The 23,702-nt window shown below is 50.2% G+C and overlaps 9 protein-coding genes and 1 non-coding gene across 10 annotated transcripts; 6 read left to right on the top strand and 4 right to left on the bottom strand.

The window, feature by feature from the left end:
• Nucleotides 1–185: 185 nt before the first annotated feature.
• Nucleotides 186–2,043, top strand: BO83DRAFT_374597 (putative JmjC domain protein). The gene has a single exon (XM_025530240.1). It carries the CDS (start codon nt 266–268, stop codon nt 1,949–1,951), a length of 1,686 nt encoding a protein of 561 aa, XP_025392763.1. The 5' UTR covers nt 186–265; the 3' UTR covers nt 1,952–2,043.
• Nucleotides 2,044–2,265: 222 nt separating this feature from the next.
• Nucleotides 2,266–6,457, bottom strand: BO83DRAFT_395209 (bifunctional urea carboxylase/allophanate hydrolase; the record flags this gene model as incomplete). Its single annotated transcript, XM_025533063.1, has 9 exons — nt 2,266–2,507; nt 2,585–2,988; nt 3,057–3,486; nt 3,540–3,693; nt 3,747–5,047; nt 5,102–5,822; nt 5,875–6,148; nt 6,214–6,333; nt 6,387–6,457. The coding sequence occupies 9 exons, from the start codon at nt 6,455–6,457 to the stop codon at nt 2,266–2,268; spliced, it is 3,717 nt and encodes a 1,238-aa protein (XP_025392762.1).
• Nucleotides 6,458–7,503: 1,046 nt separating this feature from the next.
• BO83DRAFT_t39 lies at nt 7,504–7,575 on the top strand. The gene has a single exon. It is a non-coding gene; the product is annotated as a tRNA-Glu (tRNA).
• Nucleotides 7,576–8,728: 1,153 nt separating this feature from the next.
• Nucleotides 8,729–11,974, top strand: BO83DRAFT_374595 (putative homeobox and C2H2 transcription factor). The gene has a single exon (XM_025530239.1). It carries the CDS (start codon nt 9,167–9,169, stop codon nt 11,741–11,743), a length of 2,577 nt encoding a protein of 858 aa, XP_025392761.1. The 5' UTR covers nt 8,729–9,166; the 3' UTR covers nt 11,744–11,974.
• A 245-nt stretch (nt 11,975–12,219) lies between these two features.
• Nucleotides 12,220–13,711, top strand: BO83DRAFT_433781 (uncharacterized protein). The gene is made up of 2 exons (XM_025535714.1): nt 12,220–12,905; nt 12,996–13,711. Exons 1-2 carry the CDS (start codon nt 12,440–12,442, stop codon nt 13,628–13,630), a joined length of 1,101 nt encoding a protein of 366 aa, XP_025392760.1. The 5' UTR covers nt 12,220–12,439; the 3' UTR covers nt 13,631–13,711.
• A 193-nt stretch (nt 13,712–13,904) lies between these two features.
• BO83DRAFT_413692 (putative ubiquitin-conjugating enzyme) lies at nt 13,905–15,165 on the top strand. The gene is made up of 3 exons (XM_025534507.1): nt 13,905–13,974; nt 14,032–14,126; nt 14,182–15,165. The coding sequence occupies exons 1-3, from the start codon at nt 13,913–13,915 to the stop codon at nt 15,084–15,086; spliced, it is 1,062 nt and encodes a 353-aa protein (XP_025392759.1). The 5' UTR covers nt 13,905–13,912; the 3' UTR covers nt 15,087–15,165.
• An 8-nt stretch (nt 15,166–15,173) lies between these two features.
• BO83DRAFT_405090 (putative CUE domain protein) lies at nt 15,174–17,723 on the bottom strand. Its single transcript, XM_025533773.1, has 3 exons — nt 16,434–17,723; nt 16,330–16,413; nt 15,174–15,306 (listed from the first exon to the last, which is right to left on the bottom strand). Exons 1-3 carry the CDS (start codon nt 17,670–17,672, stop codon nt 15,289–15,291), a joined length of 1,341 nt encoding a protein of 446 aa, XP_025392758.1. The 5' UTR covers nt 17,673–17,723; the 3' UTR covers nt 15,174–15,288.
• Nucleotides 17,724–17,983: 260 nt separating this feature from the next.
• Nucleotides 17,984–19,844, top strand: BO83DRAFT_303705 (dimethylaniline monooxygenase; the record flags this gene model as incomplete). The annotated part of the gene is made up of 4 exons (XM_025527200.1): nt 17,984–18,026; nt 18,091–18,164; nt 18,218–19,014; nt 19,061–19,844. The coding sequence occupies 4 exons, from the start codon at nt 17,984–17,986 to the stop codon at nt 19,842–19,844; spliced, it is 1,698 nt and encodes a 565-aa protein (XP_025392757.1).
• Nucleotides 19,845–20,096: 252 nt separating this feature from the next.
• On the bottom strand, nt 20,097–20,956 carry BO83DRAFT_413690 (uncharacterized protein; the record flags this gene model as incomplete). The annotated part of the gene is made up of 1 exon (XM_025534506.1): nt 20,097–20,956. The coding sequence occupies exon 1, from the start codon at nt 20,820–20,822 to the stop codon at nt 20,097–20,099; it is 726 nt and encodes a 241-aa protein (XP_025392756.1). The 5' UTR covers nt 20,823–20,956.
• Nucleotides 20,957–22,104: 1,148 nt separating this feature from the next.
• On the bottom strand, nt 22,105–23,270 carry BO83DRAFT_413689 (uncharacterized protein; the record flags this gene model as incomplete). Its single annotated transcript, XM_025534505.1, has 3 exons — nt 22,105–22,734; nt 22,824–22,966; nt 23,039–23,270. The coding sequence occupies 3 exons, from the start codon at nt 23,268–23,270 to the stop codon at nt 22,105–22,107; spliced, it is 1,005 nt and encodes a 334-aa protein (XP_025392755.1).
• Nucleotides 23,271–23,702: the final 432 nt, after the last annotated feature.

Here is a 23,702-nt window from a genome sequence, read left to right as displayed (position 1 = left end):
AACGCCTTTTAAGCATCTCTAACATGTAGTTGATGACAACCTCCAAAGATTCAAAACTGTCATTCGGAAATAGCGGGGTTTACACGCTAGTCTGGATCGGGATAATTAATTGATCCTCGGAAAAAGACGCGACCAGAACAACATCAACATTAAACTATCCTTAAACTATCCAATCACTCTCTTGAGTCAAGTCCAACATTTTCATGCAGACATACCCCCACTCCATTCACATACTTACAATGAGATAAGAAATAACCCGCAAAGAATGCGATACTCCCCAATCCACCTCCAGCTTCCCAAAACCCTCCTCGAGATCCTCAATATCCGCCCCGACGACCCCATCCTCCGCTGCTTCCCGGACAACGACCTCGACACTCTTCACGACCACCTTCTCGGCGATCCCGACGGCGCAATCAAGCTAGCCGATTCAAAGCTCCGCGTATTCCCCTTCAAAGATGTCGACATCTGCTGGCGCCGCTACTACACCGACGCATGCATCTTGAAAGCATGTCTGACGATCGCCGAAAACTGCGGATTTCCGCGCCGCGAACACAACGGACACCCAATTCTCCCTCCTTCTCCTTCACATCCCGGTTCCACGGCTCTCACGCGCAGGCAAAATATACTGAGGATTATCGACGATTCCCGCTCAAACAAGGAACTAATTGAGGTGGACCCGGATGCAGAATGGCTCACGCCTACGATACACATGCTCGACAAGGCATTAATAATGACCGGAGCACCATTGAGGGAAGCATTAGTCCTAGCGGTGATTAATGCGCTGCAGGGTGCGTGTCCGACGACCAAGCGAAACAATTTGACTAAATTCGAATTCCCCGATGAATTGGACCCTGGCGAACTTGCCACTCCGCTCTTCTCTGACGATGCTGCGCCGACGCCTGAGATCTGTTTCCCTATACCCCGAGTATCGAATCTACCGATGTGGGGTACGTCGCCCGCATCGCCGAATTTCCGTGATCATGTGCGCCAGAAGAAAACACCACTTGTTATCACCGATGCGGTGAATGATTGGCCGGCTATATCGACGGGGTCGTGGGCGTCCAGGGAGTTCTGGATGCATCGCACCTTTGGCGGACGGAGACTTGTCCCTGTGGAGATTGGGAGGTCGTATACGGATGAGGACTGGGGACAGCGGTTAATGCCCTTCAAGGACTTCGTGGAGAAGTATCTTGATCGGGATAGACACAGCGATGATGCAGGTCCGACGGGGTACTTGGCGCAGCATGATCTGTTTTCTCACATGCCGACCTTATTTAAGGATTTCATGCACCCGGATTACATTCACATCGATGCACCCAAGGCAGAACCCGGCACCCCAGCCTACATCCGACAGCAGAGAGAGGAAGAAGACCGGAGACGGAAACTAGGAGAAGAGGTCATCCCAGCTCAAGATCAAGAACAAGAATCCAAATCCGACCCCGACTCCGACTCATCATCCTCGCACGAACCCGACAACGATGGCCCGCACCTCAACATCTGGATGGGTCCCTCATGGACGATATCCCCTCTCCACTTCGACACATACCACAACATCTACGTGCAAGTAGTAGGCGAAAAATACTTCCGACTATATTCCCCTCACACACCACTCTCACAGATCCATCCGAAGGGAAAAGAGCCCGTTGTTAGACGACGGCCCGAGGATGAGCAAGATCCCCATCAGTACACTCATAATCAGCACTCCCACGAGCAAGAAGAACCTGAACTTGTGGATATGTCCAATACCTCGCAGGTCGATCTCGCTGCTATTGAAATGTCCCCTGCTGAGGCGGACTATTGGGAGGAGCTGTGGCCTGGGTTCATGGATGCGGAGTATGTCGAGACCGTGCTTAAGCCGGGCGATATGTTGTATATACCCATTGGGTGGTGGCATTATGTAAGGAGTTTGAAGGGTGGGATTGGGGTTAGTTTTTGGTGGGATGGGTCTTAGGTGGATATAGCATTGCTGTCGTCGTTGGTACGAGTGTATGATAGGTTTTGGTTGTATACTAAGGTGCATGAGCTCGAATTTGAAGCGGTCAGGGAGGTTTTCAAGTGTGTTCTGTGTTCGAATGCGATTGCCCTTTTGGGTGATTGCCTGTTTGGGTGTAGTAACATATGCATCTACCATGTTGTACTGTAGGGGTCGATTGTCTATTCACAGAAGCTTGCATTGCTTTGGCGTCATGTTCATTGTGGCCAGAAAGGTTCCAATGCCATATATACACACTGGTTCTGACAGCAGTGTCTGCTCGAGTGAGAGGATTAATTCTGTGCCCTCCTCGCCAACACCAAAGGTTTCCCTGCTTCTATCGAGTCACCCGGTTGAACCAGGATCTTCTCCACGGTAGACCCAGCAGCGAGGGACTCCGTGCGCACGGCAATTTCCAGCTTCATAGCCTCCAGAATAACCACCAGCTGATCATTATTGAGCTTATCACCTTCCTTGACTTCTACTTTCCAGACATTGGCATTCAATGGCGCTTCAATAGGGGTGATGTCAGGGTCTAGACCAAAGCGAGTGGCGATCAGTATCTTCTGTTCTGTTTCGGATTAATGTCTGTGTGAAATGGGATAGACATACCCTTCAATAGACTCTCAATCGTATCCATCGGGATACCCCGTTCTGCTTTCTCCTTCGCCCACCGCTCGAGCAGTTCTGTCTCGAGCTTGTCCATCTCAGCTTGTGCCTGTCGCTGCTTGCTCCGAATAGCTGCGACTTCGTCCGCGGTGTCACGGAGGAGCTTATTGTGTTCCGCCATGTCGAAGATAACCTCTTCCCATTGGTATTCATATCTGCCGCTGTTGAAGAGAGCGAGCTGCTTCTCGTATTCTTCTTCGGAGACGCGGTAGAAGGTGATCTGGTCGAAGTCTTCGAACAGCCATGGTCTGTTGGCTTCGTAGCCTTTCTTGGAGCCGAGAATGTCGACGCCCGGGATGGTCATGCCGGTCATTTGGTATCCGCCGGGTGAGTCTACGTTGTATAGTCTGCTTTCTGTTAGGATGTGTGCTGATCATGTGTGTGTGAGTATGTGTGGGGCTGCTTTGATGCTTACGCCATGCAACTTCCGCCCCAGGAGACTGAGCCGGCTGGTGTGTAGACTCTGCTGGGGTTCATCTTTGGACAGTTCATCCGGTAGCGTGGGTCGACTGGGAGGGAGAGCGGAAGACCAGTGAAGAAACCAACTGCTATAACCATGAAGGAGGCGGTTAGGTAGATCCGTTCGAACTCTTCTCTGCTGAATGCATTGTTCTTCGCTACGAAGTCAATATTGTCGGGCAGGTAGGAAGCGTATGGACGCTGGGTATCCATGTATCGGGTGATTGCGTCTTTCTGTCTCTGGCTCTCAAAGGAGATAGGGAGCTTGAATAGCCGACTGGGGAACTTTGCTTGGCTGAGGTCACCTAGTTTTGTCTCGATGTCACAGAGATAGGTTAGGAGCTTCTTCTGTGGGATTTGTAATCCGTCATAGTAGATCATCAAAGCTATGTATAGTCAGCACATAGTCTTGGATGGATTAGTGTGAGAAAAAGCTTACTATTTCCGCATCCCATGATTGAGATTAGCCCGTTAGCAAAGGTAATATCGCCCGTTCCTTCAGCCAAAGCTTTCTTCAAAGCAGTAGCTCTACAGCGATGGTTCAGATCAAAGGACCCAGTGCCGTAGTCAACCAGCAGATAGTCGTCGCCGGCCTGCTATATGTTAGTCAAACGAGTACGAGCGGCTGGATTAACTGCTAGCTTACCTGACGATATGAAACAAGAGGTTGGCTCCCACTTTCCTGGATCTGGTGTATGACACCCTGTCCGCGTTTCTCTGCTGTCAGCTCTGGAGGTAGGTCCCCTTTGACGGGCGATATGTTACTGAGGTCACCCCTTTGGCAACCTTGAGCAATCTCGTCGATAACCCGTTCTATCTCTTTGCGAGCGGACAGAGCATCCTCCAAAGACGTAGCACGGTATTTCAGAGTATCACCTGCTTTTACCTGCCCCAGCTTCCATAAGTCGGCTTTGCAGATGGTATGACTGCTGACGAAACCCCCCAGGTCAGGCGCATCCACGGGGAATATGACCGGGTCATCACCCGTCCAATTGAGAGATCCTATCGCATACCCGTACTCGATCAAATTAGAAGGATGCGCACCGCCTTCACCACCATCTGTGCGAGCCCAAGTAGGCTTCGGGCCTAACAGACGGATGCCTCCTCTGGCGGCGTTGTGCGATACTTTGAAGCTTGCGCTGTAGAGCATGTCAATGCTGTCGGGAACGAGATACCCCGTATCATACGGTCCTGGCATAGCCATAAACTCCCAGTGATCAGGATACTGAGGAATAAGATGCTGCGGTAAGCGGAGGTCACCGCTCACTTCTGGTACTTGGGTAGTAATCGAAAGAAGATCACCAGAGGCAAGCTGTCTGCCTTGATAGCCTCCGACGCCAACACCTGGAGTGGTTGATTTGGACCCAAACCACTCGGCGACATTTAAGAAACCTCCATAAACGCCAAGGTAGGCTCTACAGCCGTTACCCGTTGTTTTTCCGATCTTCAAACGCTGGCCAGCTGAGACCTTCACCCTCGTCCACATCGGGAGGGGTGCGTCGTCAAGCTTGGCTTCGATTGGAGCACCACATAACGAGATTAGTGCTGGTCCCAGAAATCGTAGTTCTGGTCCACTCAAGGTTATTTCCAAGGCTTCTAGACCCATTGGGTTTCCAACAAGTGCATTCGCAATGCGGAAGGCCATGGGATCCATCGGCCCCGAATGGCAAAAACCCCTTCCCAAGGTTGGACGGCCAGGCCAATCTTCAATGAGTGTATATGCACCGCCAGAAATAACATCAATAGCAGACAGTTGGTATTTGAAGTCATTCAGAAAGCGAGTCAATGTTCTCCCAGCAACAAAAGTGTCATCCGCCAGAACATCAGCCAGGAACTCCAGGTTTGTTGGAGGGCCACAGATACGTGAATCTGTCAATATTGTCTTTAATCCTTCAATAGATTGCTGTCTGCTTTGAGAGTGATACATAACCTTCGCAAGCAGCGGGTCTGAGAATCTTGCGTTAGTACGTTCCTGTAAAAGTATAGCCTCTGGCAGCCTACCGTAGTTTGCCGACACCTTAACACCCCTATAAACCCATGTGTCGATTCTAGACCCCGGCAGTTCCTTCCATTCTACCGTCTGCAGTGTACCAGGGCAGGGAGCAAAATCTTTGACCGGATTTTCGGCGTAAACTCTAGCTTCGATGGCGGCACCTGAAGGTGCACTTACTGCAAGGCTGGCCAGGTACGCTGCGTCAAGGCCTTTTCTTCCAGAGAGTTGAGCATTGGCCTGTTTTAACATCAAGTCCACAAGGTCGATGTTGTAGCATAGCTCTGTTATACCATGCTCGACCTGCAGGCGTGCATTCATCTCCAGGAAGAAGAATGCGCCAGTTTCATCATCTACAAGGTATTCAATCGTTCCAGCCGATCCATACTTGATTGACTCCGCAAGGCGGACGGCCGCGTCACCCAGTCTCTCTCGTAGCCCAGGGTTTCTGGTGACAAACGGACTTGGGCATTCTTCTATAACCTTTTGATGTCTCCTCTGGATAGAGCATTCACGTTCACCGAAGTATATGGCCTTACCATCCCCGTTTCCGAACACTTGTACTTCAATATGATGACTTGACGGATAGTAGCGTTCGATGAAGACACCGTCGTTCTTGAACAAGGCCCCGCCCCTAGACTTAACGGTGGCGAAAGAGTCACGGACTTCTTTCTCTGTGTTGCATGTAAGTAAGCCCATTCCACCACCCCCCGCTGTGGCCTTCAACATGACCTATGTCGATGTCAGCTCCGTTACTTAGCAGATGAGGCCTGAGTAAGTGTACCGGAAACCCAAGTTCTTTCGCTATTGTGACAGCATCATCCTCGCTCTTTACCAATCCCTTCGAGCCTGGCACAATAGGAACACCGGCTTGTGTAGCAAGATCTCGTGCAGTGTGCTTGAGTCCGAAGGCTTCTATACTCTCCGGCGAAGGACCAACGAAGGCTATGCCTGAGCTAGAAGCAGCTCGTGCAAAGTCCGCATTCTCGGATAGAAATCCGTATCCTGGTATGATTGCATCTGCTTTGTATTTCTTCGCGATATCAATAATTTGTTCTCTGTAGACATCAATATGTAACCATTAACTTTTGTTTGGGCTTGGATCAAGTGGGATACTGCTCACCCGTCAATATAGGCCTTGGATGGTGCTCCTTGCAAGAGGACGGCCTCATCTGCCAGGTGTACATGGGTAGAAGCAGCATCCGGTTCAGTATAGACCACCACCGTCCGGAGGTTCAGCTTCCTATAGGATATTAGACGCTTTTATTCTGGTATTTTATTTATAGTTGCTCCTACTTGGCTGTTTTCAGAATTCTGACGGCGATTTCGCCGCGGTTGGCGACTAGCAATGTCTTCAGGGACTCCATTGTAAGTAATCGGTAAAAGGTCGGGGGCGCAGTGTTCCTTTCGGCGGGACTCTCCTGATTTAAAAGGAGTAACCCAAGCTTTCATCGGCTTTTGTACACATCCAAGCACTGGTACCCGATTTGGAGAACCGGATGATAAGAGGTATGATGTAGGATGGATCGACAATCGTTGGAGTATTGGAGCTGTGCGGGGTCAGTCTTGGGTTCGCTGATAAGCCAGATATGGATTGTCTCGTCACAAGAAAACCTCAGGAGGAATTTGCAAGAGAAGCTAAAACCTTTGATATAATTGCTATTGCTATTATTGTTCTGAAAGGCTGCCTTCATTGGTATTCTAGGTTTCACAACACGGTATGTATTGTCGTCCTGGCTCTTTCAAATACCATGATCCGGGGTAACGGAGGAGTTCGGCGGCATCCCGAAATTTGGAAACACGCCAAATTCGGGACCCATTGCTATCATCTTCCACAAGCTAAGGTTGTCTTGGTTCTGGAATATGATTGCTCAGTATGGCCGCTGCTGGTTCCCTATTGAATGAACCATCCGAAGTAAGTTGCTGGGTGGCGCCGTTACCCCGCCATTGATTGCCCATGAGCTGATTAGGTCTGGCGTCAGGACCTTTTGTATTTGGCAGTGATGAACCCTTGGGCAATTTGGGTATCGGGATCGCGTGGTCTTGTCGTAGATGCTGATGTAGGCGACTGTCGATACTAAGGTAGTACTGAACAGGCGTGTCCCGGTTTGCGATGATCATAGATCATGGGAATATATATCGCTCACACTGGGCGTATAGCAGTAACATCGATTTTCATTTCCGGGGGAACGATAAGTGTTAGTGCCAGTAGATTTCCATTGTATGACGGTACGGATCTGAAAATAGCTGAGAATAGCTGAAAAGATTGAAACTAAATATGGGAACCATTGGGAAAGAACTATGTCGGGGACAAGCTCCTACTATCCCGGAGAGGTGATCAAGATATTCGACTAGTAGCATCCGCAAGGCGCTAGCCTCATTTAGCAAAAACGAGCCCGGTTCTTCAACAAGATCCGATATGGTGTAGTGGCTAACATCGCCGTCTCTCACACGGCAGCCGGGGGTTCGATTCCCCCTATCGGAGCTCAAATTTCCTTTTTTGCTTTTTGCTTATCCTTTCTGGATCCTACTACTCCCCTTGTATATATCTATGCTTTTCTCCCCCTCCTTTCTTTCTTTTGAAGACTAAATCTACTATTTTTGTACTTCACTAGCTTCATATTGCCCCCAAAAGGTTGAACATGTTGAATTAACAGTCTTGAATCACCGTTTCGAGATGACATGCTTACCCCTCCATCCCGCTGGTTAATCCACACATTGGCGTGTATGTCACTGAGCATAGGTAGTAAGCGGCCACCTGATTGCATTGCACGTGCTTCTTGCTTGCATGCATGCCATTTTTCCGCGGAATTTCATGCAATTGTGATGACGCCTTTCACAGTTGACTCTTGAGCATTGTATAGTCTTCAAGACCGGTTGATAGCATTGTATCTATCCATTACTGGAGAGATATAGTTCGGCCCATTCCACTTAGCCCTACAGCTTATCAAAATTAGAGAACTACTTATCTATGTATCTTGTCTCCACTATGAAGCCATCATCCCCACCACATGTGCAGATGGTTGACTTTATAGCCGGCAGCTAAACCTTCGGGATGTAGCTTGTACGCTAGCCAGGGATCGCGACCTGACCGAAGTTCCTGAGACATCCGGGTAATTGATACATGTAATGGCTTATCAATTAGATCTAAATCGAGTAAATCTTATTATTCGACTTCGCATATTGTCGCCGTTTTGCAATTATTGACGGTGATCAGAGTGAAGGTGCCGGTGACGGAGGTTGACTGAGTCTCTGTCTTGACCATCAACCGGGTATTTGATCAACACCATCAATGATGCCAAATTATATTGCTGTTAGCATTGGGTGGACTTGTATAGCAACGGATCAGACACTCCTTTAGACCAGCATTTGCTCACCGTTATTCAATCCTTTGCATCCTTCCAGCAACGGATGATCCATGGTGAGGGAGGTGGGGCAGTGGTCCGATATCGTCGGCGCCGCGATGATTCATACTATTTTGCCTGATTGGGTTAAGCGGCACGCCCAATGGGACCCCCGCACTGACTGGGCGTAAACCGAAAAAGGGCAAGCGTTGTCAATGGAAGGGCGTGCAGGCGCGCAGTGATCCAGTTTTCTCCCTCGTCTCCTTCAGTTCTTACGACTACGCTGCCTTTTTTTCACCTGCCGTTGTTCATGGACTGGGTCAATCATCGGCCAAGCCGACTGGACCGAACACGATGGACATGCATCAGTCTTACTCTTACCCTTGGAAAACTGCTAGTGCTTGCAGTCGAGCACTCACCCCCCTAAAGGCTAGGTCCACGATGGATATTCCTACTGGATGAATGGAACCTGCTAGCATCAGTGCCGGCAGGGTTCTCCGTTCCGGCATGCTTTTGGTACCCCAGACGAAAAACATAGTCTACCTTGGATCCTGGCTCCCTCCGCTGCCCTCTTGCTTATCCTAAATCTTGGTCCTCCATCTCTTCGCCATAACTCCTCTGTTCCCAGTGTTTCGACCTAAGACGAGACTACTTTCGTGTGTCATACTGTAACCATAAATTGGAACCCCCCTTTATCATAGATTCGAGCCCCATCAAGTACTCCAGTCAAGAATGGAGTACTTCGATTTCGATGAAGCCTCATATGGTTCCAACGTGCGTGAAGATGATGTTGCCTCGGACAATCTCGAGTTCGACGAGAACGAGGCCGCTGAAAACTACAACGCCATCTTCCAGGAACAGAGCCTAGAGTTTCCCAACGATCTACCGGAGCAAGATGCCGGTGAATTAGACAACGGCGTTTATCCCATGAGTCGTGCCGAGGAGCCATGCGACTTTTGCAGGCACATGAATCTGGATTGCTTTGTCGCAAAGAGTGGAGTGATGCGTCAAAATGGTTGTACTTGCTGCATTTCGCTTTATCGCGAATGCAGCTTCACCCACGCTCGAGCACCCGGCAAATTCTTGGATACCTTACATCCAATCTCCGAGAATACCTACATCCATACCGGTGGTTTGACCGGAAAGAAGGCGCTCAAATCGTTGGGCTTCATTGCTGAAGATGATGGCCGAGCGAGGAAAAGCAATTCGAGACTGGCGCGGGAAGCGGTCCGCATCCTTAAAGCATGGCTCCAGGAACATTGGGAGCATCCCTATCCAACAGAGCAGGAAAAGGACGAGTTACAGCAACGCACAGGTCTGAAGAGGATGCAAATCTCCAACTGGCTTGCTAATGCTCGGAGACGTGGTAAAGTTCCTCCTGGGCCGCGCAACTCTTCCGCGACGGGCGCAATCAACATTCCCGGACAAAAAGGCGTGGACATCACTTACATGACACCCATGGAGCGTTGGAAGCACTCGCCCCCTGAAAACGAACCCGCTGCCACCTCTGATATTCTGCGAGCCCTGGTCACGACCGACCTGAAATATGACCGACAGCGCGCATCCAGACCAGGTCACGTGCGTTCCCTTTCCCGGAAGACTGGGTCTAGCAATGACTCAAGCCATGCCAACTCCAATTTGTTCCATGCTCCCTCGGTCAGTAGTCAGGAAACAAGTCGATCAGCCACTCGTTCCTCTATATCAGACCTTTCTTTTGCCTCTGCCTTCTCCCACCGATCCTCTCTCGGTTCCTTCGGCTCTATGGAGCGGAAGGAACGCCGTCGCCGGCGCAAGCCCTCACTTCCCGTCAACACCTTCAACCAACAAAAGGCACGCAATGCCCGCATATACCAATGTACTTTCTGCACCGACTGCTTCCAAACCAAGTATGACTGGCAACGCCATGAGAAGTCACTACACTTGGCTCTCGAAAAATGGACTTGCTCCCCTTTGGGGGGAGTGGCCTTCATAGATGGCGCCAACCGTTGTGTATTCTGCATGGCTGTTGATCCCAACAACGATCATCTAGAATCACACAATTACAGTATCTGTCAAGAGAAGACACCCGCAGAGCGATCCTTTTACCGGAAGGATCATCTTAACCAGCACCTGAGACTGATGCACAACGTCAAGTTTAACTCATCCATGAACGCCTGGAGGAGCACTCTGACAGAATTCAAATCTCGTTGTGGCTTCTGCGGGCTGAATCTAACAACTTGGAAAGACCGAGTTGACCATTTGGCCTCCCATTTCAAGAATGGCAGTACCATGGCGCAGTGGCAGGGTGACTGGGGGTTTGAAAGCTTTATTCAGGGTCTGGTCGAAAATGCAATGCCAGCGTATCTCATTGGCGGCGAGCAGAAGACTCTGAATCCTTTCAAGCCACCCAACGCTGCACAAACAACTGGTCTGCTTCAACCAGAAGATGCGAATTGTTATAGGCGCCTGCAGCGTGAACTCACCGCATATATCCACAACCAGAGGGCCGTCGGTATCATCCCGACAGATCGAATGATACAGGACGAAGGCCGGCGAATCATTTATGGAAGCGACGACCCGTGGAATCAAACGTGCGCCGATAATTCGACTTGGCTCAGCCTGCTGAAGCGAGACACAGGACTTGAAGTACTCCCTGGGTCAGAGCACATTCAACTATCCGACCTGGGTATGCGACCGCCATTTGCTGCTGCTGACGGCCTAAGACAGGCCCCAGCCGAAACCAGCATGTTATCCAGTCCTCTCTACCCCAGACAGGGCACATTCAGTCCCGTGACCCCCAACTCTGGGCTCCAGAGCCCCGCATTTATGGGGCACGGTCGGTCTTCCTTTGCCGCGAGTGCTCCTGGGAGTTCCACTGGCAGCTATGCCGAAAGTTCTGGCTTTCTCCCGTCTCGGCCCTATTCCAGGCTGTCGGCTGATGTGGGGAGTACCCTGTCTGCTGGCATTGCGTCCCTCAACACGCCTTTGAGCGGATCTGTTGACCAATTCGTGCAAATGGGGTTCGATCCCGAGTTCTTACAACAACTGAATGAGCGGTATGACGAGTTACCGTTGGACGATTTGCAGGGGCTGTGCTTTGAAGAGAGTAGTAGGCGTCAGAGTGAAGTTGGGGCTAGGAACGTTGGACAACATCAAGTAGAGCCAACTGGAAAAGCACTGCCTTTCTCTACACCTGTCTCCGCTCCCATAGCCATACCCGGTATGCGGAGCTCCGATGTGTTCATGTCCGATACGGGTCCCAACGAGGAGCTTGCACCAACGACGGATCTGGGATACCCAGGTATGCATGAGGGCCGAGAGCAGATATAATGGTGATTGATGAGGGAATCGGTGTTGTAGATATGCGGCAAGTGTAGATAGTCCATGACTGAGAGGGTCATGATGTCGAAAAGTTTCTTATACTTCGATTTGCTTTGTGTGGAGAGATGGAATTATTTCGGGGATTCTCTCGCCCTTCTTCAACTGCAAACATTCATTTCGTGGGATGGAAAAGCGAGCATGTACAGGAGATAGCCACAATTAATATACCCTTCTTTGGACTGAAATCGACGAATGCTCCTTGCGTACAACATCATAAGAAGGGCGTAGTATACAATTAGTAGTGCTGTCACAGGGCGTAAAACAACATACGAATAATCCGATTGGCTGGCTCACCCACGCCACTGACCATGGAACCGCCGAGTCACGGGCCTAGAATTGGGTGCCTTATCGGAGGGGCCAACAAACGGCGCACCGTTTGACATGTGAAAGCCGCTGGCTGAAGTTTGCGCCGGAACTTTTCTCTCACGCCATGCACCTAAGCAACTTCTTGCTTGTGTTTCACCCTGCCATGTGCTTCAACCGATGGCTGGACATTCAGTAACTTTCTGAAACGCCAGAAAGCCTATCTGGTCGTTCGTGGACGCTGTTGCCGTTCTCTGCGTCAGACATACGCTGCTAGCACTGTCTCATGGTTCACCCCTCATTGTTGTTTATATTCATTGTATAGGCCCCTACCCTCGCAAGATGGATGAATTCGACGACTTAACAGCACTGAGCGATACGATGGTCTACCGCCAAGTACTCATGGCCTTTTCTCCCGTTATCCCCGCCTCGCTTCGACGGCGGATCTCTAGAGTATACCCATCAATGCATCGATCCGTGAAGTCAGAGGCCAGCGACAGCGCCAGCGCCAAAGCAAACACAGCTGATGAGACCGGAGGTGATGCGATGGCCGCAATGCGACAGACTTCTGAGCCGGAGTATGTCGCATCGGTGCCTGATAATTCTTCTGGGCACGCCTTTCAGCGCCCCAGTACTGCAAGCAGTGCTAGCAATGGAGTAGATCCATGCTTCTCGCCTGTCCCTGAGAAATCGCAAGAGCTCAGCGATATCTCTAGTCTCAGAAGCAGTAGATCTAGCAGTGTTTTCAGCCCAGTGGCTCCGAACTATGAGGCAGAATCCGGACTGCGATGGAATCGGATTGCGCCTGGTTCGTATGACCGCCTGTCTTTTTATTCCTGTTCTATTCTAGGACACACGAAATAGGTCACTAGTAATAGTCTGGCTGACAGAATTTCAGCACTCAACCTCCTGCAGAATGCTTGCCATGAAGCGCAGCAGCGGCAGTGCGACAGTCGCTTGGCTCGGATGTTGTATGTTGATGCTCTAAGTTACCTTCTCGATGGCCTCCCCGACGACATGAGCACCCAAGAAACCATGATAATTCAGGAAAATCTTCCTGCTGGTGTCAAGGAATCTCTGGCTGCGCCTGCCGTGACTGATCCATCCGCGGCAGGGCTTCACAGTATGCTTACGGGAAAAAATTCTCCACCTGAGCGATCTTACCTTCATCGACTGCTGTCGTCGACTATCGTCTACTTCTTCATAATGTTGCAATTCCTCATGCCATATGTGAAAATCCTCGTGTACCACCTGTACCGATATGAGCGATCCCATCGGTTAACGGAACGCGCCGTAACAAAGGTTCTGGATGCGGCTGATAACTTTGGTAAAAGAGGTATGGTTGTAGGGGCTGCAGTCCTGAATTACAACGAAGGGAGAGTGAGCGCGAATCTGATGGAGCTTGCAGCCTGGTGGGTGACAAGCATTGCAGGTGGTATCTACGAGGGATTTGCGGAGGGCATGATTATCATGGGAGTCACCCAGTCGCATGTTGAGCTGGGGAAGGCTTTTGTGCAGGCTTCGCGGTTATGAGGTACGATTTGAGCGAAGTAGATGGAATAAGTTGGGTGTGTATTCTACGCGTAGATATAGACTGTTATAATGTGACATGTCAATTACACAGTAAGGGGCACGCACTTCTACCATGACTGTTTGTTTTCCAGCGCTTTTGTATACTTTTCCCTCCCATGTGAAGTGGAGTTGCTACCATAGAAACCCAGATAACCGCCGGAGATAGCGGACATAAGCACCTCCGACTCTTCATCTTCGCCTCGCCGCACCCCTGAGCATTCCCGACCACCAATTCCAAACATCATGTCGACAACCCGCTTGCCCAACGTCCCTGCGATTCGGAAACAGCAGCTTCTCCTAGAATTGTGAGCATGCTTAATACCACTCGACTGACCAAATCGTGGTGTTGACTGTCTCTGCAGCGCAAGCTTGCAACATGCCGCTCCTCCGGGAACTTACATGAGCCTCAGCCCGGGCGATCCAACGCTTTGGTTGGGAGTCATCTTTGTTCGCTCCGGTATGTATACTCAATTCCTTATGATGACAGCGATCTGACAATCTTGTCTGTATAGGCCCCTATGCCTCCGCCGTCCTCCGCTTCCAGATCCGGTTCCCCACGTCCTATCCCGATATGCCTCCTCTAGTGAACTTCGCCACTGACGTCTTCCATCCCTTAATCGTCCCCCTCACCACATACACATTCAGCACCGGTGCCTCAAGCGAGGATCCAGTCAGCGCAACAGACGAAGAGCGGCTACACCCTGGCGGGTTCAGTCTGCGGCACGGATTCCCGCACTGGTTTGGCCGCGCAAAGCGAGCTGGATTACAATCCGCCACTCCGCCTAGAGAGACCGCCAGTGTGCGTAATTCGACTGCTACTAGCGAAGGGGTGTCCAATACCCTCTGCAGGGAAAGCATGTCCGGGGATAACGGCACCGCCAACGAACAGACAGAGCCTCAGTCGAAAGAAGATGACGAGAATGAAAATGAGGATGAAGGCGAGGCCGTCGCCCCGTCGTCAGTAGAGCAGCCGGTTGAGCCTAGAAAGACTGTCCCTGTATCAGAGCTGCTGGATTACATTCGGTCTACGTTCGACAATGAGACGGTCCTCGATTCTTTACCGCTGGAAGCAGCCGGAAACCCGAGTGCGTGGCATGCGTGGAAGGCTCATCGGAAGGGAAGCACTGCTTCTGCATCGAAGAAGGGGAGCCCGCAGGCGAGGTCCCCGGGAGACTGGCATTGGGATGGGATCTGGGCCAGACGGGTGCAGAACGAGATTGAGGCTAGTAGTTCGGATGCGATGTTGTATGGGAATACGACGCGGGGAGGAGTCGAGGAGATGGTAATACCTGACACACAGTGTGTTAATGATCAGCTGCTAACAAGCTCACAGATCCGGTTCAGCCGCCTCGACGAATCCACCCTGGCATCAGTCAAAGAGATGATGATTCCACGCACAGAGGCAGTGCGTGAGTAATTCAATATACCCTTAATAGAACCGATCGTGGCTCAGTTGACCTGACCTGATCTCATACATAATCAAAAAGTCATTAATCAAGGCTGTCATCATGACCCATCCATCCATCCATCGTGCCTGCCTAGTACGTCACATCTGTGGCAGTGCCAGAACACCCATCCATACATCCATCCATCCCCTCTATAGCCCTCCCAAAAGCATCTTAACTCTTTACCACCTCCTACTCATCCAATTACCAAAACCCATACCTCCTACAATACACCCATAACCCAATATGTCTAGCTGGTATTCACAATACAAATCATCCATCACCGTCATCCTCTTAGTCCTCGTCCCCATCATCGTCATCTGCAGCATCCTCGCCATCGCCCTCCTCTGCTCGGAATTTTGGAGCACCCGAAAATCAGTCACCTGGGTGTTCTGGGTCAAGCCGCAGGATCGTCAGAAAGGGAAACGAAATACCCAGCCGGATCTCGAACGGGGTCGGAACCCGCCTGCTTATCAGGAACCGCTGCGCAGACGGGAGGGGGAGAGTTGAATTGGGTTTTAGTTCCGAAGATCAGGTTTCATGATTGATGGTGGTTGATTAGGGTGGTGGTTCTGGATATCGAGGCTGTCGTGGTGTTGGTTGGGTATCTTTGAAGATCGCCGTTCTGGTTTTGGATCTCGTGGAATAGACTTCGAGGGCATGCGAGTAGACTTTTGGTGCACTGTATCAGGGATAAGACGACTACTAAGTTTTGAATGGCCCTGCTTATGTGGAGCGCTGCTCGACAGAGACGTTTGGTTGAGATGATACTGATGCAGATCGTTGGAAAGGTTCGACTAATCTTGTTTTGGGATAGCCACAGGGCATGGTTGGTTTAGGCTCACGATGGCGCGACTTGGCCTATTATGCCAGTGAAGGATCTTATATGCCAGGGACTACACTAGAGGATTGACCTTTTATATGTGGCTTCCACTATACATGTGATAAGTCAGAGGCAGGCTACATGGTTGCTTAGGGCATATGCTTCCGTGAAGGACAGTACAGGAGTTATGGCGTTTAGTTTCATGTTAACAGTTTGCTGTTTTACAAGCGGGGAATCAATCTGCTCTTTATGCTATCACTTAGATGCACTCCTCGGAATCCGGTCTCTTAGATCGAGGCGGGTTATATAATTTCCGTTCGAACTATACATATGAGTCCGTATCAGACGCTATAATGACATAAAGGGTATCACAAGTTCATATCTATCTATACACCATCACCCTCGACCTCATCCCCATCCTCAACCCTCCCCTCCACAAAATTCCTCAACCTCGGCGCATCGTCACCACTATCCCCCTTCCCCTCAGACCCCACACCGGCTCCCCATCATCATCAAACTCCGCCCACTGAAAGAACCCACATCCTTTCTTCCCCGGCGCAAACCCAGCGTAACACATCCACATATACCTCCCCCGATTCTCCCTCTTCCTTTGCACACACCTCAACACCGTATGTTCCCCGCACCGACAACGGGGTGTATACCGCGGATGCAACGACTCGCGATACCAGCGATAGGTGATATTGATCCTCGCCGTACCAGAAACAGGATGCGGAATGACCGTCCTAGCAGGGACAATGGAATGTTTCCATTCCTCTTGCATTTCTGCATGCATGATGAGGAGGGAGTTATGCGGTAGGTGGATGGAGATCTGGCCTCCATCATCACCATTATTTTCATCCTCATTGTCGGTGTCAACAGGGAGGATCTTCCTCACGCGAAACTCCCTCTCCACGCCTAGACTCAAGCTCCCGATGACGGGTCTCGGGCCGAGATATGTCAGTTCGTCGGAGTGCCAGCCTACGCTTTCTGTGGCGCCGGCGTAGCAGTTTACGAATGCGGCGTTGGGAGTCCATTCTAGTGGGGATTGAAAAGGGAGCTTGGGGCCCCGGGCTTTGATCTGCTCGTTCACGGTGCGCTGGACTTTGGCGGCAACGGTGCGCATGTGCGGGGTGATTTGCCGGACGTTGGAGCGGTAGGTGCCGCCGTAGGTGTATTCTGAGGTGTGGGAGTGGTGGTCTTCTGGTGTGGAGACGTAGATGCTGGCTGAATGGGGGCTTTGGACGGTTCGGTCGAAGAGTTGGAAGTGGGGTCTGGTGAAGTGCGGGGATTCGGAGAGGAGTTCGGAGAGGAGGGCGTTTGCAAGGGATGGGGAGAGGAAGTTGTGGATCAGGGTGCAGGGGGTGTGTGCTGCTATGGAGGCCGGGGAGTAGAGGTGGAGGGTTTGGCCTTTCTTTGTGAGAGGCTTGGAGATGATGGTCGGGGAAGTTGAGGTTAAGCATGTTTGGATGGCTGGGGTTCCTGGAATGGCTGTTGCGCGTTTCTTGAATGGAGGCGCCAAGCCAGACTGGATTTGGGTTTGAATTTGAGCTTTGATAGTGGATGAGGCTGTTTCCACGCAGCCGTTGCTCGAAACCAGGATTTCCATCAGCGTGTCCAGGGTCATGGTTGGGAAGAGTGACATCAGGAGGGCCAATTTCAGGTCGGTGGACTCTTCGTCGGTTGTTGTTGGTGGCGGAGGGCTCCGGGGCCTCTTCCGGGAGACGAAGCGATCCATGGAGAGGATCTCCAGGTCGAGCTGGAAGCCATGAGGGAAATGAAGGAGAAGCTGGGGAGGGATGTTGAAGGTTTATCTGAAGGTTTGCTGCGACTGGAATTGATATTCTTATCGACACGTGATTGCTCTCAAAGTGGCCAATCAGCGCACTACGTCATGGTTCAGGACAATGGAGTTGAATGTACTTTTGCTGTTCGTCATCTGCCTGAGCTAAGTCATAGCCATCATGTGGAGGACTTTGAAGGGATGCAACAAGTGACTTTTCACTACAGCACGCTAGTCAGATAGAAGGAATTTACCAATTGATGACGATGCAGCCTCAGGAGCAACACGAAGTGATTGTGGTGGGCGCAGGTATGGGCACTTTTCGCCTGCCATTGACTGACTCTTAGACTGCCTACTTACTAGTAATTATCAGGACTCGCTGGTCTGGCAGCAGCAAAGACGTATCTTGAGCTAGCGCCAGAAACAGATCTAATAATGCTTGAAGCGGTAATATCCCGCACCAAATGCCCATCCAGCTGTCCACTGATCTGCATTGACAGCGTTCAGCTGTAGGCGGCGTATGGGCAGAAAACAGCTATGAAGGGCTTCATACCAACAATCTCTACGGAACTTATGAGTTTTCGAGTTTCTCGCTTGATCCAACCAAATATGATGTGCAACCGGAAGCTCCCATCCCTGGATACGCGCTCAAGCAGTATTTCAATGACTTTATCGATCATTTCGACCTTCGGCGACGGACTCGATTTAACATTCGTGTAGATACGGTAGAAAAAGCTGACGGATTCTGGGCGCTCCACACCGACTCGGTACTCTACACATGCAATAAGCTCATCATGAGCCCTGGACTGTTCTCGACTCCGAATGAATTCTCGATCCCGGGACAGCAAAGCTTTGAGAGACCCATCATGAATCACTCTCAACTTGGAACAACAGGCGCTCTGCTAGCAAATGACCCAGCGGTAAACTCGGTGACGGTAATCGGGGCCTCAAAGTATGGATACGATGCCGTGTATCTTATGGCCTCTCATGGTAAGCATGTGGAATGGATCATCCGTAAGTCTGGAGGGGGTGCTGTCTGGATGGCATTGCCGTGGCTTTGGTTTGGACCCTGGCGATTGAAGCTGGAAGGACTAACAACCACCAGAATTATCACCTGGTTTAGTCCTTGCATCTGGGGAAATTGTGATGGATTTGGCTGGGTGCGAGGACTGCTCCATGGGACAGCGCTGGGAAGGTGGCTAGTGCGATCATTCTGGAATAAACTAAACGGGGATGCCATTGAGGTCAATGGCTACCGGAAAGAAGCGGCATTGAAAGATCTGGAACCAGATGGAAGGTAAGATCACCGAAAGCTAGACTTCATGACTAACAGCGGGTCACAGTGTGTTCTGGACAGGCCGCCTGGGGATCCTCAATTATCCCACGGATATCTATGATTATGTTCGATCAGGGCAGGTGAGAGTAAAGAGAAAGGACATATCGCATTTATCAGAAGGCCAAGTCAGCTTTACCGATGGCACAGATCTACAAACCGATGCTGTCATCAGAATAACTGGATGGAACCTAGTACCAAGCATCCAGTACGAGCCCGAGGGACTGGAAGGCAGCCTGGGGATTCCCACCAGGAATGTCTCTAGAGACCGAAAAGCCTGGGATCGTTTCGACCGCGCCGCGGATGAAGAGATACTCGATCGGTTTCCAGGTCTGCGTGACCAACCAGCTGTGAAGATTCCGTACAAGCTCGGGCTCAGTCCTTTCCGGCTCTACCGCGGAATTGCGTCTCCAGAGTTGACAGCCAAAGGCGATCAGTCCATTGCATTCTTGAAGATGCTTAATGGACCGAGCAACGCCCTTCTGGTCGAGGTGCAGGCTCTCTGGACATATGCCTATCTCAACAATCAGGTCCCAATTGACCGATCGAAGGTGTATTATCAAACAGCACTGACCAGTCGATATGGAAAACATCGACATCCGTGTGGTTTCGCGAGTTGGTATCCAGAGACGATCTTTGACGCGATCCCGTATCTGGATATGCTATTGATGGACCTGGGGATTAACAGATGGAGGAAGAGAAGCTGGCTGCGAGAGGTTTTTGAGGAGTACACAGTGCATGATTACAGGGGGACTAATCAGGAGTGGAAACAGCAACACAAGATGCTCTCTTAACATACTCTGAATGTTTGGGTAAAACAAGCCAGATAATTTCCTTACTAATTTAGTATATGAAACTATCCAAGAAATGTAAGTATAACATCAAAGACGATTGTGCGATAACTATTCTAACCCGCCCCTCGAGCCAAAGCACACCACTGACGCCAATCTAGCCAGACCAACCATACTCCTGACCCACAAACACAGTACTAGTATACACATAATATCATACAACATCCCCCAAATCTCAATCCCATACAGCCCACCTTACCCCAACTTCCCCCACCTCCCATCCCCCAAATACACCTCCCCCTCACGATGATACTTCCTCAACCCCCCGGCCCCCCTCAACCCATCAAACACTTCCACCACCGCCCTTAAAGCCACCCACGTCCAGCCCGGAAACCCCTCATCAGCCGGATTCGAATCCCTCCTTCTAATATCAGGAAAGTTCTCCTCCACCATAATAACCGGACAACACTCCCCTCCCCTCCCATCCTCATCCCCATCCCCATTCACCAACCTCCCAAACCTCTCCAAAACCCCCTTATCAACAACCAAACACACCCTCAACCTCACAGGTAACTCCACCGCCGGCAACGCCAAATCCACCCTCTTCCAATCATGAAACACCCTCCTTATCTCCTCGACGCTCTTATCCCCGTACAGCTTCTCCCCGCTGAAGACTTTCGCCGCGTAGCTGGATTCTAAGAGTCGAGTTTGGGAAGGATTCCCGGGCAGGACGCGCCGAATGGCGTGATGGATTTCGGTGTTGAGGGATTGCAGGAAGGGGGAGAGGAGATTGTTGGAGGAGGAAGGTGTGTAGGTCGTTAGGTAGATTATTGGACCCCAGGTTAGGGTGAGGAAGTCGCGGGAGGGACTGGGTGGGAGGGAGCGGAGGCCTGGTTGTGAGGCTGTGTGGTAGAGTTCTGTCTGGAGGAAGGTGGAGGCTGGAGTGGTGGGATCTTTGCCTTCTTCTTTTTTGGGTTTCATTTTGGGAGGGGGTGGTATGTCGGAGGTGGTGGTGGTTGATTTGTTGTAAATGGGTTCATAGTGAATTATTTGATTTGTTTGGTTAATTGGATAGTAAGTAAGTAAGCAAGTAAGTAAGTAAGTAGGTAGTAATCTGATTGATAGTTAGTTGGGGTGTATGAGTGGATGGAGAGGAATGTGGGAGTGGCGTCAGTGTGACATGCTCGACATGGGAGCTGCCAATCTGTTTTGTTGATATCCGTTTTGGGAAAGTATAGATCTTCTACTTTGCTGAAGAGTTGAATATCTTCCTTATTGATAGTGGACTTATCGGAGTATGTGATTATTCGGATTTAGGTATTGATGATTGCAGTAGTAGAAATCACATAACTGGGGATTTGCTAAGTATAAGTCTTGCGTGCCTAGTACTAACCGGTGATGCCGCTTTTGGTAACTTGGGGCAACGAAGTGCCTGAATGACAGCCATGGCTACTTTCACCACTTCACTGCGAGTCGGGGATTAAATCAGAGAGCTGAGGTTCAGAATTTCTATAATACCTAGGAAGAATAACTAGTAGTGTCGACAAAGGCTCCTGACCAAATGAAGTTGGTAAACATTGGGGCAGTCGAGCTATGCTACTATGAAAGAAGGGTAGGGGAAGAAAGTAAGTTAGTAGTATTATCTACATCTACCACTAAGCAGTACATATATATCGGCACAAAGGTACATTCCGCTGATTTAGAAGCCATGTCGGATCTTTTGCTCTGAAGATACAGCTCAAGTTATTCAGGTAAGAATCTGTCGTTTCCTGAGACACATTAAGTGATACTTGGTGTATCCTATAGGCCCCACGGTGAATTGATTGAACACTTGAATGAAATACCAGAAATGCTGATGTGTAGCTGGATAGATTGAAATAGAGGAAGAGAAATGTAGGTGTAGCGTCAGTGTGAGAACACCTTGTAGCTCTGTTTTATTGACATGACCCGTTTGGAACACTATATCATGATGTAGATCTACTTCAAAATTGGGATGTGGTTAAGATATATACCTAGGTACTAATTAGCATTACTTACTAATTACAGTGAGTAGTAGTAGTAGTCACATGGGTCTTAGGCTTTAGCGGCCATTGGGTCTACACCATAGAATATCTAGTCTATCATCAAGTCAAGTCAAGTGTAAAGCCATACATACACATTCCCGGATCTTCGTATATGATATTCTTCATCCGCTGCATCACTGAGTACCCCCGAAAACGCATTTTCCGGGCGGCCATAACGCTATCGCCTGCCGTCGAATTGACTATTTGGACTCTATAAGGACCGCTTGAGCGTCACCACGATCATCTTCGAAGTGTTTGCGCTTGTTCGCTTCCGCCGCGTCAGAACCATTCAACTCCTTCTGATTAACAATCCGCGGTGTATGTGGTGGTTTCGATTGTTCGGAAGGTGGTGGTCCCAATGTGTACGACCATTGGGGATTATAATACCTAATCTGGTCGGGCTTTGGGACTGGACAACGCAACTGCAACTGACGCCGACCATGCTGAGGTTGAGTAAGTTGGTCTGCCAGGGGTTTCGCAATAGTCAAGAGGCCGATAGCAAGAATGTTGATTTTGTACGTCCAAGTGGAAGGAGAGTAAGATCCTGAAGAAAATTTCTTTGTCACTGCTCTTATCTTCTGCCGGAGTTCATCCATTGGCATCACAGCCAGCCAGATCGGGTCCTCTTCGACTTTCCTGGAGCTGATTCGACGGTGTGTTGCATAGTCTATCGTCGCAATACAAGCGCCCTCGTTTGAAAGAAAATCACTCTGCGACGGTTGTATCGAGAGAGTGAGTGAAGCAAACGTATCAGGTATCCCGAATGATTGATCAACGCTTAGAGAGTACGAACCCAGAACAGGCTGGATTTTAATCTCGACATCTCTCAGCTATCCCACGTTAGCTATACTGGATGGGTAGAGAAATGAACAAAAGAGGGGAAGGAGGAGGAAATGAAAAGGTGATCCATATCACGTACCATCCCGAAGCATATGTATTCTGCCTTATCTTCCTGAGTGCTTTGCAAGACCTTGTCATTACTATTGTGGCATTGCTGGGGAGGGTCCTGGACAGGTTTTGGAGCCAAATGTTTGGGCGAAAGCGCTTGTGGTGCTGGAGAGCCTAGGCATAACATGAGAAGTTAGACCCCATTTTGGGGGGAAGGGGGCGCTCGACGGTAGGTAATGTACTCACAGATAGCCTCCGAATCGCCCCCGGCTTGGTCGTCTTTCGGCTGTAAAACACCGTGTACTTTATTTTCAGAGATGAGAGAGCTCGGAGAAGTTTCCGTGTCTCGAACGGAGCTGGAGACGCTGGTGAAGGGCTTGACAATCTTGGATCGCTTGCCCCGATGACCGTCGGAATCCGTATCATGGATATCGTCGACTGATTCCACGACTCGCTTCTGAAGAGAGTCCGATGACATCTCGTCGGAAAAGCTTAGAAGCAGGTACTAGTGTCAAACTGTAAAATGTCGAGAGGAGGAGAAAGGAGCAACCGTGCTCACACCTTAACTCTGAAGCTAGGGCACGAAGTAGTTATCACAGCCACCCGGAGAAAGGGTACAATCACCAAGGCTTGTGGAAATGAAGAATGAAGACTTCATCTGAACGAGAGGCATGAAGTCCCTTCTTAAGTAGGCATGAGCGATTGCTGCTTCTCATGGGTTGTGTAAGGGAGATCCGGGAATAGGGAGATTGTTCTCCATCTTGAACAAAGAACGAGGTACACAAAGTTACCTCCGCTGCTTGCTTTTTTCTTTCACTTCTTTGTTTAACTACTGGGGACTGGTTAGCCGCACTATAGCCTGTCTATCAAACCATTCGGGCTCTCGGTACATGTCCTGACTACTACCACC

Source organism: Aspergillus eucalypticola (genome assembly GCF_003184535.1).
Source record: "Aspergillus eucalypticola CBS 122712 chromosome Unknown BO83scaffold_2, whole genome shotgun sequence".
Taxonomy (NCBI): domain Eukaryota; kingdom Fungi; phylum Ascomycota; class Eurotiomycetes; order Eurotiales; family Aspergillaceae; genus Aspergillus; species Aspergillus eucalypticola.
Note: the sequence above shows the minus strand (reverse complement) of the source record. Positions and strands in the feature narration are given on the sequence as shown.